Consider the following 15,710-nt stretch of genomic DNA (forward strand, 5'->3'; position numbering starts at 1 on the left):
GAACACTTTAACCCCAGGGCATCAATGTGGACTTCAACAGTTTCCTCATTTCCCCTTCCCCCACCTCACCCTAGTTCTAAACTTCCAGCTCAGCACTGTCCCCATGACTTGTCTGGACTTGTCCTACCTGCCTATCTCCTTTTCCACCTATCCACTCCACCCTCTCCTCCCTGACCTATCACCTTCATCCCCTCTCCCACTCACCCATTGTACTCTATGCTACTTTCTCCCCACCCCCACCCTCCTCTCGCTTATCTCTCCACGCTCCAGGCTTACTGCCTTTATTCCTGATGAAGGGCTTTTGCCCGAAACGTCGATTTCGAAGCTCCTTGGATGCTGCCTGAACAGCTGTGCTCTTCCAGCACCACTAATCTAGAATATGGCCTAGGACTACAGTTACAGTGGTCAATTCTAAGGGAAGAATACTTTTACCCAAGGTATAATCCTTTACAATGGTGACATTCTGAGCTGTGAATTTGCTTTTGATTTTCACAGTTTGTTATAGCACTTAAGTTTTACCATCAAGTTTTGGGAAGTAACTTATGTCTATTCAAAATAGGAAATGAAGTAGCTCATTCAAGTAGCCCATTGAGTCTGTTCTGCAATTTAATTGGATAATGACAGATTTGGCACTCCTCACATCTATTTTCCTGTCTTTTTCCCTGATACCCTTGATTCAAGAACCTATCTATTGTAAAGCAAACTGTAAAGCAATCAACCAATTTAATCTGGGATATTTCTTTTCTCCCTAGCATCTCTTTTGCAGCAGCAAGATTATTCTTAACCTTGTCCAGTCACACCTTACCAACCTGTTCAGAGATGTTATTAGACTCCTCTGGAGCAGGTGGACCCTGAATACTATTCAGAGGTAGGGACTCATTGACCCTTCAACAAAGGATGGGAGGGGGGAGACAGCTGCTTCCTAGCCACAGTGTGTGTTTCTCTCATAATCCTGGTGCTATGAAAACCCCGTCTTAGAGTCAAGAGAGTGAGGTTCAGGTCCCACCTACTCAGAGTGTACAAAGAGCATCTCTGAAAACAGGTTGATTAGAAAATATCCCCTCTCTCAACCTTCTCCCCTCAACATAGGAAGGGAGCAATGGGCTCATTCCCAGGGAACATGGTCAAGATGGCCATGCCCTTGACCTATGCCCTTTCACCTCCCCTACCTTTGAATTCTGACCTCTCTCCCTCACTGTTGAGAGAGGATCTTTCATGCTACTCAGTGTTTCCATGCTAAACATCCACCTTCCCCACCAATGCCCACCGCCATGTCCTCCTATTTCTCTTGGATAATTTAAATGGTCCTGAAAGCTGCCAACCGTCAATTGATTTTTTTTGAGTGCCCTGTGTGAGGCACTTCAAATCAATTGGTCAGAACTGCTCCATCTTCCATATTAAAATCCATTAATAAGCCCCCGAAACCAGCAAATATAAATTAATCTAAATGAATATCAATTTTGGCATCAAAGTTGGAAAAATATGTGAAAACTAAATGTAGCTTCTAGATGAAAAATCTTTCCTGGGTCATTAGGAAATCTTTGAAAGATTCAAAGAACTATTGCATATTAAATAAGTTCTATCTTCTTGTTTGTTCAGATTGAAATACCAGGAACCATTTGCGATGTAATCTGAAATGCTTGTATGGCCAACTGGCAGCATACCAAATTTAAAGATAGTATAGGACATTTTTCAAATGTTTCACATGTTCTTAACCCTTTTCTATCATGATTACTCTCTCTTCCACCTAAAGGACAAATATTTAGATATAATTCTTCTTTGGGCCCAAAAATATCACCAAACCTACATAGTATCAAAATTCTATCTTCTTAAAAGCATTGAATTTTTGAGGCAATCTAACAATCTGACGTTTGTTTCAATTCTAACAATCTGATTAGATCTGTTAATCATGGGAGTATTTTCAAAAACCCCACAGCAGGTGGATTTGGCTCAGGTTAGAGTTTACAATGTTAAAAATCAGAAAAACAATATGCTAAATCTAGTTAAGTTGTTCCACCTTCTGTTTTATTGGAGGCAGGACGAGTAGCAGAAATCAATACATGTTCAGGAGGTAGGTCAGTTTCTGAAATCCATTAAGGAATCTACCTGCTGTTATTTTCTAATTTTTACATTTTGTATTCAATATTGCAAGCATCAGTTATTTGCCACTTGGCTAAACCCAGGACTTCTAGGAGAAAGTGAGGACTGCAGATGCTGGGGATCAGAGCTTAAAAATGTGTTGTTGGAAAAGCACAGCTGGTCAGGCAGCATTAAAAGAGAAGGAGAATCGACGTTTCGGGCATAGCTTATAGCCTGAGATAGGATCTCAGTGAGTCCCTATCTCACTGCACCCCCCCAGGTCATCTCATCTGCCCTGAAGCTCTTCAGCCACGTCCTCAAACAGACTCACTACCACAGCCACATCTCCTTCCTCAGCACCTGTCTACGGAACCGACTGACCCCGCACGGACTCCGGACTACGTTCAGACCAACAAAATTTGGACCCAACCAGGACAACCAGTACCTACAACAAATCCGAAGCCTCCAGCAACAGACCACCTTCCGGATCCTCCGCTCCACGCTTGCAACCATGCGCCGCTATCTACATTCCCTACAGTCAGCCCTACCCCAGCTCAGGACAACACTCTCACAGACCTGCAAAGGTCCTTTACTCTTCTTCATCCACAGAAGAATCCATACACTAAACCCAGGACTTCCTCAATTGTGAAAAGATTCAACTCATTTTCAATGCGGTTCACTTCATTCTGCCATTGGAGGCAGTTTAGAAAAGGTTCACTAGGGTTGAAAACAGGTATGGAAAGCCAATCTTATCTGGAGAGGTTGAGTAAATTTGGCCTGTTCCCATTGAAACACAGAAGAATGAGAGGGAGCCTTATTAAAACTTATGAGAGTCTTAGAGGACTTGACAGGGCAGATGCGGAAAGGGGTTTTGCTTGTGGAGGTGTCTGACCAGAGGGCATAATCTCAGAATAAGGGGGTGCATATTAAAGACGAAGGTGAGGAGGAACTTCTTCTCCTTGAGAATCTGTGGAATTCTTTACCACAGATGACTGTTGAGGCTGGTTCATTAATTATATTCAAGGCTGAGCTAGACAGATTTTTAATCAGTAAGGGAATCAAGCAATATGAGGTAAATGCAAGAAAGTGGAGTTGTGGATTATCAGATCAGACATGATCTTATTGAATGGTGGAGCAGACTCAATGCACTGAATGGCCTATTTCTGCTCCTAAGTCTTTTGGTCCTATGTAATTTTCACCCTTTTTTTCTGCAAAGGATATGAATGGATAATGTTGTACTATATGCTGTAGCAGATGTACGAGAGTCACAATCAATTATAAGGAAACAACCTTACATGTGTAATTTCTTCTTACCTCAATGTTTTAAAAAAAGAGCAAATATTTTTATTTTCAAATTGGCAGTGGCAACCCTCAAGGAAGGAGCCCATAATATATCCAGTGTCATCTTTGTACTTAAAAGATAAAAAAAAGGTTGTCATAGAAACCAGAAGAACTGCAGATTCTGCAAATCAGAGACAAAAATAGAAATTGCTGGAAAAGCTCACTTCTGAGGAAGGGTCACTCGACCCAAACCGGTAATTCTGATTTCTCTCCACAGATGCTGCCAGGCCTGTTGAGCTTTTCCAGCAATTTCTATTTTTGTCTCTAAAGTTGCCATGGACCTGCTTTCATTATAAGAGATGATCGGTGGTAAAAGTTTAACTTGAGGGTCACCACGCTTCACGTGAGGGGTGAGGTTGAGAAGGTGGGACTGTCATGGTGACCTCAGACCGAATGTGAATTGAACTATGCTGCTGGCATCACTCTGCACCACAAACCAACCATCCAGCCAAATGAGCTAACCAAACCAAACCACAAGTGTCATACAACAGAACTGAGAAACAAAAATAAGTTTGATTGGCTCTTGAGGCAATGGTCTCTGTCAACATTGGACATTGCACATTGGACATGATTCACTCCAGTCAGTACTGGATGCTTCTTACCCTAAATTCCAGCATTAGATTGCATGGACTGGGGGAAGCAAAATCAAGCCTTCTCATCTTAAATTCCTGGGATGCCAGCAGAGGCCCAGAAAGCTGACGAAGGTAGAATGGAATCCTGAGCAAAAACTTAGCTGGGGTCTGGTTTCCATTTATCAAAAATCTTTTCAGCTCTACACCCACCTTCCCTGTACATTTCCACTTGAAGAAAAATTACCTATTTTGGTCTACAATCTGGAACTCTCACTAAAGCCTTTACCTCGATCTCTTCCAACTATAAACCTCAAAATCTATCCTTTGACCAATTTCTTCTTCTCCTGAAGGAAAGAACATGGCTGTAATGAAAAATGAATTCATTTTGATTTGGAGAAGGGAAAGAGTGAAGTAATGGCAAAGGTAAAAAGAGAAAATAAAGGCAAAGGCAAAGAAGTGGCTTTACAAAGATATTGGGTAAAGGTTTGTGAGGAGAAAGAACTGTTTCCGTGAAGCATGAGGAAAGAAAAAGCATTTGAGGAAGGAGGAAAGTTTAATGAGTGCATGAAGCTTTTTTTGAATACATAGTTTTATGTAAATTTGCTGAATTTATTTAATATTTTCTTCAAACTTTGCTCCTGGATTACACAATGATAAAGTTTTCTTTCATCAGTGTCTATTGATATCAATACAGGGTTCACAAATAAAATTTTACAGTAATAAGCACATGCACAGTCACTAACAAAATCAATTTCCTGTTTTTGTGACATCAGCCGAGAGTCTACTTCCAAATCAAAAACAAAGCCACAGGAGGGTTTATGACTGTTGTTGGAGATGCTAAAGACCCAAAGGGATCTAAATTATCTGTCTGTCCTTACAATGGTAAAACTACACAGATGTGGTTTTACTGTAATGGGCTTATTCAATCCAAGGTAATTATATAATTGATATCTGTTATTCTTTCAATACATAATGCTCTGGGACGAATTGTTGTTGAGAGGATTACTTTTGATTTAGTGGTAAACAAAGTTGATTGGCTGATGATATAGTTAATTAAAATATAAAGCATCTGTTGATAATTGCAATCAACAGGTATGGAAAGGTTCTGCTGTGTTAACAGAAATGAATTGGCAAGGGGATAATAATATCTGTATATCAATTGTTTTGGTAATATTAACACATTATTGTTGGCCTGAATGATGTCGAGGTGGTTTGAATAGGACATAGTTATTGCATACGATAAGCATTAAACTAAATAAGACCCAAAGCATACTTCCTATGCAGGATTTATTTTCCTGATATCTTCTGCAAAATATAAAACATATTGAAATGCATTGCAAATGTATCGGATAAATTGTTTCAAAACAATTGTATTCAATGTTTTGTGACCATTCACTTTATTCTTACTACAGGGCTTTGTTCATTATTTTTAAGTTTTCTGGAAGGGGAGTATTATTCCCTTAATGTAGTCACCCACACTCCCTGTTGTCAAATGAAGTATTAATGCTCATGATATTTAACCTATTAGTAACAGAAATAAGAACAGCAGATAGCATGGAGTAAGATACATCTCCTTTATATCACAAAAATGGTTTATGACATTAAGTGCCAATGTGACTATCTGTAAGGCAGAATTAGAGGATTCAAAGAGATGTGGATAAATTAAGTCAATTGGTTAAAAATGCCTGATAGATTTCATTCTAAATAAATAACAAATACAGATGCTTCTTTATTTATATATAATGCAAAACATTCCAAGACACTCATTTGAGTTTTTTAAAGCAAACTTTGACACTAAGTAACATATATATTAGGAAGTATGATCAAAAACTTAGTCAAAGATATGAATTTTGAACAGTGTCTTAACGGAAGAAGGGTAAGAAAGCAGAATGGTTTCGGGAGGAAGTTTCTTCAAGGCTTAAGGTTTTGCAGTTGAAGGCATAGCACCAATAGTGAAGCTATCAAAATCAGTGATTCACAACAAGCCAAACTAGAAGAGTGCAGATATTAAATGGGGTTGTAGGTCTGGGAATAGAGACAGTGTGGTAACAGTAATGATTTGGATGACTACAAATTTATGCAGGGTGGATCCCAGGACGGCAGTCAGCAATGCATTGGAATAGTCAAGTTTAGAAGTAAGAGTATTACAAGCAGCACAAAATATAACATATTACACATTAGAAGAGGAAACATAATAGACTGAAACACAATGATTCGTTACCAATTCGGGTTTGCCATTATTAAATCTAAGAAATTAAGAACCTAAATCTGATTATTAATCATTATTAAATAATTAAGTTCAAAGTTTTGAGCACTATATCCTTACTCAGCTATTAATTCAGCTGAAGTGTTTCCTGGACATTGGAGTCAGAATTCAAATTCAGATGAGTCAAGCTGTGAAACTGAATTCAACAAACATAGTAATTTGAAACCAATAACAGAAAAATGATGATAGAGGTGTCAGATTGCCATTAAAAGCATATTAACTGACTAAAGTTTTTTTTAAAAAAATGAGCAAGTTGGTCCAGTCTACAAATGACTCAAAACACAGAATGTGTTATTTATGCATAGTATTTTCTGAAGTACCTATCAAACTAATAATTGACTATAAAAGAGAACACCAAGAAACATGGACAATAACCCAGCATAGGGAAGGGAGATACCTACCCCATAACAAGATTTACAGGAAAACTTTCAGGACATCAGCCATGACTGAAAGGCAGAGCAGAGTCAATGGGCTGACTGGCCTAATTCTGCTCCTATATTTTTATGGTCTTAGCCAGATAGTGGAAACCTAAGTGCTTGATTGTGATTTAATCTTATCAGGCCTCTTGAAAACAGCCACAATAGGATTGCCACTGAGTTTCCAGCTAATATCATAGAATCCTGACATTGTGGAAGCAGACCATATGGCCGAGTCCATTCTGACCTTTCGAAGAGTATCCCACCCAGACCCACTCTCCTACACTATCCCTGCATTTTCGATGGCTAACCCACCTAGCCTACACACAAAGGCAATTTAGCATGGCCAATCCACCGAGCATGGACACCTTTCAATTGGGGGGGGGTAAGCCCATGCAGATATAAGGAGAACATGCAAACTCCACTCAGACAGTTGCCTGCAGTTGGAATTGAACCCAGTTGCCTTTTGCTGTGAAGCAGCAGTACTAACCACTGTGCAGCCACTGCTGTCATTCAATTCCATTCATGAACACGGGGGGAATATATTGTAGAGTATTGTATTAATCTGCATTCCTTAAAAAAGCAAGCCAACTCTTCACCTAAGCACCCAAATTAATCTGACCTTAATTAACAAACTAAACTAATATTCTATTCCGCTTATAGGCTAACTATACGTGCATAGATGCCATTGGTAGTCAAGGAAAGGCTGGAACCAAAGTAATTCTTTGGACAGAACATAGCCGCACTCATCAGAAATGGAACATTAATAGAGATGGAACAATTTCTTCTTTTCTAGATTTTAATCTGCGACTAGATATTAAAGGTAACACATTTATTTCTTTTAAAAAAATAAACTTAATTTTCCACCACATCTGAATTTATAGAAATGTAAAATCTTAAGAAAATACTGGATAATTTTTACTCAGTATAGTTTGCTTAGAATAAAGGCTGCACGTTCATATCAATAGAAAATAATGTTAAGTATACTTCAAAACTGGAATGGCAATCTAAGTTGTGAGGTTTCCTCAGCACAGTGAACAGCGCACAACTCTTTCCAAAGAGTCAGATTCAGAGAGTCTATTGCAAATTTTAAAAATAGTATCAAATGTTATTATTACATTACAATCCCTGAGGAACTGGCCAAATTTAAGTTATGATCTGGTATACATCCCAGATATTTGCTACGACTGTTTGTGTTATAGTCATAGAATCATACAGCAAGGAAACAGACCCTTTGGCCCAACTTGTCCATGCCGATCAGGTATCCTAAACTGAAATAGTTCATTTACTTGAATTTGGTCCTTATCTCTCTAAATCTTTCCTATTCACATATGTAATTATGTTTGCCTCCACCACTTCCTCTGGCAGTTCATTCCATATAAGCAGCACCTTCTGTGTGAAAGAATTGCCCGCAGGTCCTTTTTAAATCTTTCCCCTACTATCTTCAACTTATGCTCTCTAGTTTTGAACTCCCCCACCTTGGAAAAGACTTTGGCTAGTCACTTTATCTAGGCCCCTTGTGATTTTATAAACCTCCATAAGATTACTCCTCAGCCTCTGATGCTCCAGAGTAAAGAGTCCCAGCCTATTCAGCCTCTCCCGATAACTCTCCAGTCCCAGCAATATCCTTGCAAACTCTTTCTGGATGCTTTCTAGTTTAACCACACTCTTCCTATAGCAGAGGACCACAATTGTATGCAGTATTCTAAAAGATGCCTCACCAATATCTCGTACAGCTGCAACATGATCTGTGGAGAAATTTGCTGACACAGTATGCCATAGCTGCCTGCCTTGCACCATGCTCACACATTGATTGTAGCTTGACTGAAACTGCTCTGTGAGCAATTAAGTTAACCCCTCTTTCAGTTTCACTTCACTTTGCCCTCTGGAAGACATCTCTGATAATGATATTTTCTGTTCTGGAGAATGCACGATTTGGAATACACAAAGCAAGCTTTTTTATACAAGATTAGAACTGAAAAACAATCTGCAAACAATATATAGTAGAAACCAGGGTGAGCTATTTACCCCTTCATGTAAGTAATGAGACCATGTCTGAACCTCTACTTCATAGAATCCCCACAGTGTGGAAGCAGGCCATTCAGCTCATCGGGTCCACACTGACCCTCTGAAAAGCATCACACCCAGACTTGGCCTCCTACCCTTTCCCAGTAAACCTGCATTTTCTTTGGCCAGTCCACTGAACCTGCACATCTTTGGACTGTGGGATGAAACCGGAGCACCAAGGAGATACCCACACAGACATGAGAAAAACATGCAAACTCCACACAGGCAGGCACCCTAGGGTGGAACTGAACCAGGGTTCCTGCTGCTGTGAGGCAGTATTGCTAACTACTGAGTCACTGTACCCCCTAAGTACCATTAAATGTCATTTTCTTCTACTTAAGCACTATTTTCCTGCACTATCCCCACATCTCTTGATTTTTTAAAACATATGTAGAAATTTATCAATCATAGTGTTGAACACATTCAACAATTGAGTCTCCATATTCCTCTGGTGTGGAGAATCCCAAGGTCCTGTGTGTACATATTGGTATTTAGCCATCCATGGGATATGGGCATTGTTGGCTAGGCCAACATTTATTACCCAATCATAATTGCTCCGTAAAAGGTGGTGGTGAGCTGCCTATAATATAAGAAAGTTACACTCTAACATCTAAAATTAACCCAAGGTAAATATAGATACAGATAAACTATGATCGAAAACTCAACAGCGAACAACAAATAGCAAATATAACAAAGTCCAATGCTACAGGTTTCTCACCAACACCCCATAATGTTGGTGATACTGTAACTCGTCAAATTTCATTCAAACTTTGTCCACTTCTTAAGTTATTTTCAATCTTTACATTCAAAGGTCTAGCTTCATAACTCCCCAACTAACGGCTCACCTCTGGGTTGTTCTATTGAGACTGCACCCCAACATTTACTCATAGGCGCAATTCCAGCTCTCTTGCATAAAATAGCTTCACGAAATGATACTTCCCTGGGGTTTCTCCAAGCTCCAATATTTCTCATGATTTGGAGATGCCGGTGTTGGACTGGGGTGTACAAAGTTAAAAATCACACAACACCAGGTTATAGTCCAACAGGTTTAATTGGAAGCACACTAGCAGCCCAAATACTGCTTTTGGGCTTCCTTCACCCAAAGTCTTAGATGCACTAAACTATCAATGGTTCTCAGTGACCTCTCCTGTCCTAACAGAACAGCTTCCACCAACATGCTGCCTGAAGTCACTTACTTGCTCATGCTCCTGGCTCAGGCTGTAACTAGCTTCTCCCAGCAAAATCCCACCCACATAAACTGAAACCAGAGAAATTAAAGTTCCATCACCGTCATGATGAAATAGTCTGCTCTTTTATATTTGGCCTGACCTTAAGAGATTAATATTCCTCATTTACATTTTTTTAATCTGATAAGTTGGCTTTTATAGCCTTTCAAAGTTCACTGAATATTTTAAGCAAATCTAGTTCCAACTCCCAAGAGAAAGAATCTTTTCTGATAATATTGAAAGAAACATTACCTATGTTAACATCCTAAAGACTTTTGTGTGCTTCAGTTGTATTTATTCCATTTTCTACATTAAATTGAATCCCTAAAACTAAAAATTGTATACTGAAATGTATGAAACATGCCTATGTTCAAAAGTTAAAGGATATCACAATATTTTCTAGTGTAAAAAATTGTTTGAAAATGGAATTCTGCAGAGATATTTGTAGAACCAAGATATAAAAAGTTCAGCAAGTTATCTCATCAATGGTGCCAGATATTAGATTAGATTACTTACAATGTGGAAACAGGCCCTTCGGCCCAACAAGTCCACACAGAGCCACAACCCACCCAGACCCATTCCCCTACATTTACCCCTTCACCTAACACTACGGGCAATTTTAGCACAGCCAATTCACCTAACCTGCACATTTTGTTTTGGGATTGTGGGAGGAAACCGGAGCACCTGGAGGAAACCCATGCAGGCACAGGGAGAACGTGCAAGCTCCACACAGAGATTCACCTGTGGCGGCAATTGAACTTGGGTCTCTGGCACTGTGAGGCAGCAGTGCTAACCACTGTGCCACGGTGCCACCCAATTTTATCTGAATTTTAGAAACCCACTAGGAAGGGAACTGAGAGTCCAGTAAAGTTAAGGAGTATCACCTCGAACCATCAGACCTCTGTGCAACTACAAAACACCAGCCACAGTCAGGTCTTGAGGAGACAAATTGGTGACATTCCAAATTGTTAAAAGAAAGAGTTGGAACGCTTATAAAGCAACTACCAGATAAAAGTGCTCAACTTGATAACAGAGAAGACATTAGCTAATGTAGCATTGCATTTCATTAAGCAACAATAGCATTTTAAAATTTTAAAAACTTTGTATTGTTTCTCAGGTGGTGATTCCTATGATAAGCACCACATCATCCTAAACTCACCAGAGGAACAAAAACAGACACAATTCTGGGATATTGAAGTGATGAGATGAGAAAAACAACAAGAAAGGAAAAATCTGAAATATCAATTCCAGGCCAACCAACGAAAACTGATAACAATCAAGTCTAGCAGTTAGTAATTAGAATTTTAGGCAATGAGACACATATGAAGCTCTGTTATTCACTATGTTGTGACTTGCTATGTCTATCTAGTGGGAGGTTTCATAATTGTTCCCACAAGGCTAGTGTAATTTAGAAATTCATTACTTTCAAACACTTTAAATAAAGCCAGTGTAACCAAAATGCTGAAACAAATGGAATAAAATTAAAAATACTCAGCTCCATCTATTTGGCAAATATACCCTTGCACATTTTATTACTTAATTATTTTGCCTATCAGGGTTTGTTTTTACATTAACAAAATCACAACTTCAAATATTGAAGCTTATAATTTTAAAAGTGATTTGTAATGATTTTTAAAAATTGTAAATATGTTGCAGTGTATATTTACATTTTTCTTGGATTAAACCAATAAAAAAATAAATTATTACACAGATCACTAAGTGGTTGAGCATTACAACGTAAAGTGCCAACTTTAAACTAATTCTCCAAGGAATCTTCAGTTTTTTTTATTCTTTCAGAACTAAAAAACACAGGGAATGATAATTTGAACATGATTTTTCAGCTGCACATTATTTTAGTTCAAAATGATCTTAAATACATAGCTGGCTGCAAGAGAAGTATGTGTCCAAAGATACTGGATTAACTGAACATTGTGTCATTACTTAGATAGCAACAAGAGAAAATTGATCTCTGAGAAACTAACAAGAGTCGTTAGTTTCTCAGAATTGACCGGTCAACAAATTCAAATTAAATATGGCCTCTCTTTGGAAAATGAATCAATTTACTTATTTAGCTACTCTATTACTAAAGTTGACTGCATCAAGAAAGAGCTAAAACTGGAAAAATTAACTGGCGACTCTAAGCACATTCATGACCATTGCAATCACACTCTGTTAAGTTCTCTATTAATTGATGTTCCATTTGTATTATGAATACTCCAAGCAAACCCTTACCTTAATACCACAAGGTGGGGACATTTGCAAGTTATACATTATGCTTGTATTATCCCTCAAGACTGATTACTGAACTTAGTGATCTCGGACTCAGCCCCACTGTCTGCAACTGGATCCTCAGTTTCCTGACCTACAGTCCACAATCAGTGAAGATTGGGGACAATATTTCATTGTCATTAACACTCAACACTGGAACCCCCATGGATGCATACTCAGCCCCCTACTGTACTAACTGTATACCCATAACTGCATCGCCAAATACCAGACTAACACCATTTGCAAGTTCACTGATGACACCACGTCGGTCGAATCTCAAATGGCGACGAAACAGAATACAGACAGGTGGTGGAAGACCTGGAAAAATGGTACACTGAGAACAACCTAGCTCTCAATGCTGGTAAAACCAAGGAAAACATTATTGACTTTCGGCAGGATGTTACTCATGCCCCCCCCCCCCACACATTAACAGCACAGAGGTGGAACGAGTGGAGAGTGTCAAGCTCCTGGGAGTGGTCATCCACAACAATCTTTCTTGGACTCTTCAAGTGGACGTACTGGTTACAAAGGCCCAACAACGTCTCTTCTTCTGAGAAAATTTGGCATGACAGCAAATAGCCTTGCCAACTTTTATTGGTGCGCCATCGAGAGCATTCTGTCTGGATGTATCACCACCTGGTATGGCAACTGTACCATTCAAGATCAAAGAGGGTTACAGAGAGTGGTGAACTCGACACAGACAATCACAAAGGCCAACCTCCCATCAATAGAATCCATCTACCAGGCCTGCTGTCAAGGAAAGGCCACCAGCATTCGGAAAGATCCATCCCACCCTGGTAATGCTTTTCTACAACCTCTACCATCAGGGAGAAGGTACAGAAGCCTGAACACACGCACCAGCCTGTTTCGAAACAGTTTCTACCCTGCTGTTGTTAGAATACTGAATGGACTCACAAACTCTTAGCGTGCACCTGTACCTGTGTTTTATTTTTTGCTGCTGTTAATCTATTATTTACTTATCTATGCTATTTAACAATGTGATCAGCCTGTATTGCTCACAAGACAAAGCTTTTCACTGTGCCTCAGTACACATGATAATAAATGCAATTCAATTCAATTATGATGAGGCAGCACTGTTTCCTCAGCATTAGCTGGAATAAGAACATAAGAACTAGGAGCAGGAGTAGGCTGTCTGGCCCTTTGAGCCTGCTCCGCCAAACAATAAGATCATGGCCGATCTTTACGTGGACTCAGCTCCACTTACCCGTGCTCTCACTGTATTCTTTAATCCCCTTATTGTTAAAAAAAATTTATCTTAGCTCTAAAAACATTTACTGAAGTAGCGTCTACTACTTCACTGGACAAGGAATTCCATAGATTTATAATCTCCTGGGTGAAGAAGTTCCTTCTCAATTCAGTCCTAAATCTGCTCCCTATAATCTGGAGGCTATGCCCTCTTGTCTTAGTTTCACCTGCCAGTGGAAACACCCTCTCTCCTTCTATCTTATCTATTCCCTTCAGAATTTTACATTTCTGTAAGATCCCCCCTCATTCTGGTAAATTCCGATTAACATAATTCCAGTCTACTCAGTCTCTCCTCATAAGCCAACCCCCTCAACTCCAGAATTAACCTCGTGAACCTCCTCTGCACCTCATCCAGTGCCAGTACATCCTTTGCAGGAGAATCAACGTTTCGGGCATAAGCCCTTCTTCAGGAATGAGGCTGGTGTGCCAAGCGAGCTAAGATAAAAGGTAGGGGGGAGGGAATTTGGGGCAGGGGTGCTGGGAATACTATAGGTGGAAGGAGGTGAGGGTGATAGGCCGGAGAGCGGTTGGGGCGGAGAGGTCGGGAAGAGGGCGGTGCTGAATCCGGGGGTTGGGACTGAGATAAGGTGGGGGGAGGGGAAATAAGGAAGCTGGAGAAATCTACATTCATCCCGGTTCCTAGGCGCAAGATGAGGTGCTCTTCCTCCAGGCATCGTGTGGTCAGGGTCTGGCGATGGAGGAGGCCAAGGACCTGCATGCCCTTGGCGGTGTGGGAGGAGGAGTTAAAGTGTTCAGCCATGGGACGGTTGGGTTGGTTGGTGCGGGTGTCCCAGAGGTGTTCCCTGAAACGTTCCGCAAGTAGGCAGCCTGTCTCCCCAATGTAGAGGAGACCACATCGGGTGCAGCGGATACAGTAAATGATGTGTGTGGAGGTGCAGGTGAATTTGCGACGGATATGGAAGGATCCCTTGGGGCCTTGGAGTTAGGTTGCAGGGGAAGGTGCTGGGAGTGGAGTTTGGGTTGGTAGGGGGGTGTGGACTTGACGAGGGAGTCGCGGAGGGAATGGTCTCTCCAGAACGCTGATAGGGTGGGGAGGGAAATATATCCTTGGTGGTGGGATCTGTTTGGAGGTGGCGGAAATGACGGCGGATGATATGATGTATCCGGAGATTGGTGGGGTGGAAGGTGAGGACCAGTGGGGTTCTGTCCTGGTGGCGATTGCAGGGGTGGGGTTCAAGGGCGGAGGTGCGGGAAGTGGAGATGCGATGGAGAGCATCGTCGACCACGTCGGAGGGGAAATTGCGGTCTTTGGAGAAGGAGGCCATTTGGGTAGTTCAGTAGTGGAATTGGTCCTCCTGGGAGCAGATGCAGCGGAGGCAAAGGAATTGGGATGGCGTTTTTACAGGGTGCAGGGTGGGAGGAGGTGCAATCTAGGTAGCTGTGGTCAGTTTGTAGTAAATGTCCGTGTTGAGTCAGTCATGCGAGATAGAAATGGAGAGGTCTAGGAAGGGGAGGGAGAAGTCTGAGATGGTCCAGGTAAATTTGAGGTTGGGTGGAAGGTGTTAGTAAAGTGGATGAACTGTTCAACCTCCTCGTGGGAGCATGAGGTAGCGCCAATACAATCATCGATGTAGCGGAGGAAAAGGTGCCAGCGGGGGGTGGTGCCAGTGTAGCTGCGGAAGATGGACTGTTCCAAATATCCGATGAAGAGGCAGGCATAGTTGGGGCCCTTGCGGGTGCCCATGGCTACTCCTTTGGTTTGGAGGAAGTAGGAGGATTGTTAAGCGTGAGGACCAGTCAAGTCAGTCGAACGAGGGTGTCAGTGGAAGGTTACTAGTTGGGTCAGCGGGAGAGGAAGAAGCGGAGGGCTTGGAGGCCTTTGTGATGGGGAATATATTTCCCTCCCCTCCCCTATCAGCGCTCCCTCCGTGACTCCCTCGTCAAGTCCACACCCCCTACCAACCCAACCTCCATTCCCGGCACCTTCCCCTGCAACCGCAAGGAATGGAAAACTTGCGCCCACATCTCCCCCTTATCTTCCCTCCAAGGCCCCAAGGAATACTTCCATATCCACCACAAATTCACCTGCACCTCCACACACATCATCTATTGCATCCGCTGCACCCGATGTGGCCTCCTCTATATTGGGGAGACAGGCCGTCTACTTGCGGAACGTTTCAGAGAACACCTCTGGGACACCCAGACCAACCAACCCAACCACCCCGTAGCCCAACACTTTAACCCCCCC

At 41.3% G+C, this 15,710-nt stretch overlaps 1 protein-coding gene across 2 annotated transcripts in view; it reads left to right on the forward strand.

The window, feature by feature from the left end:
* Positions 1-11,467, forward strand: part of LOC122555113 — a 95,179-nt gene extending 83,712 nt beyond the window's left edge. Inside the window, exons 20-22 of one of the 2 annotated variants that reach the window (XM_043700801.1) lie at positions 4,766-4,924; positions 7,338-7,497; positions 11,085-11,467. In XM_043700801.1, coding sequence (XP_043556736.1) covers positions 4,766-4,924; positions 7,338-7,497; positions 11,085-11,176 — 411 coding nt within the window. In that variant the 3' untranslated portion in view covers positions 11,177-11,467. The remainder of the gene's footprint in view (positions 1-4,765; positions 4,925-7,337; positions 7,498-11,084) is intronic. The other variant, XM_043700802.1, reaches the window with a different exon arrangement.
* The last annotated feature ends 4,243 nt before the right edge of the window (positions 11,468-15,710 follow it).

Source organism: Chiloscyllium plagiosum, chromosome 12 (assembly GCF_004010195.1).
Source record: "Chiloscyllium plagiosum isolate BGI_BamShark_2017 chromosome 12, ASM401019v2, whole genome shotgun sequence".
Lineage (NCBI taxonomy): Eukaryota > Metazoa > Chordata > Chondrichthyes > Orectolobiformes > Hemiscylliidae > Chiloscyllium > Chiloscyllium plagiosum.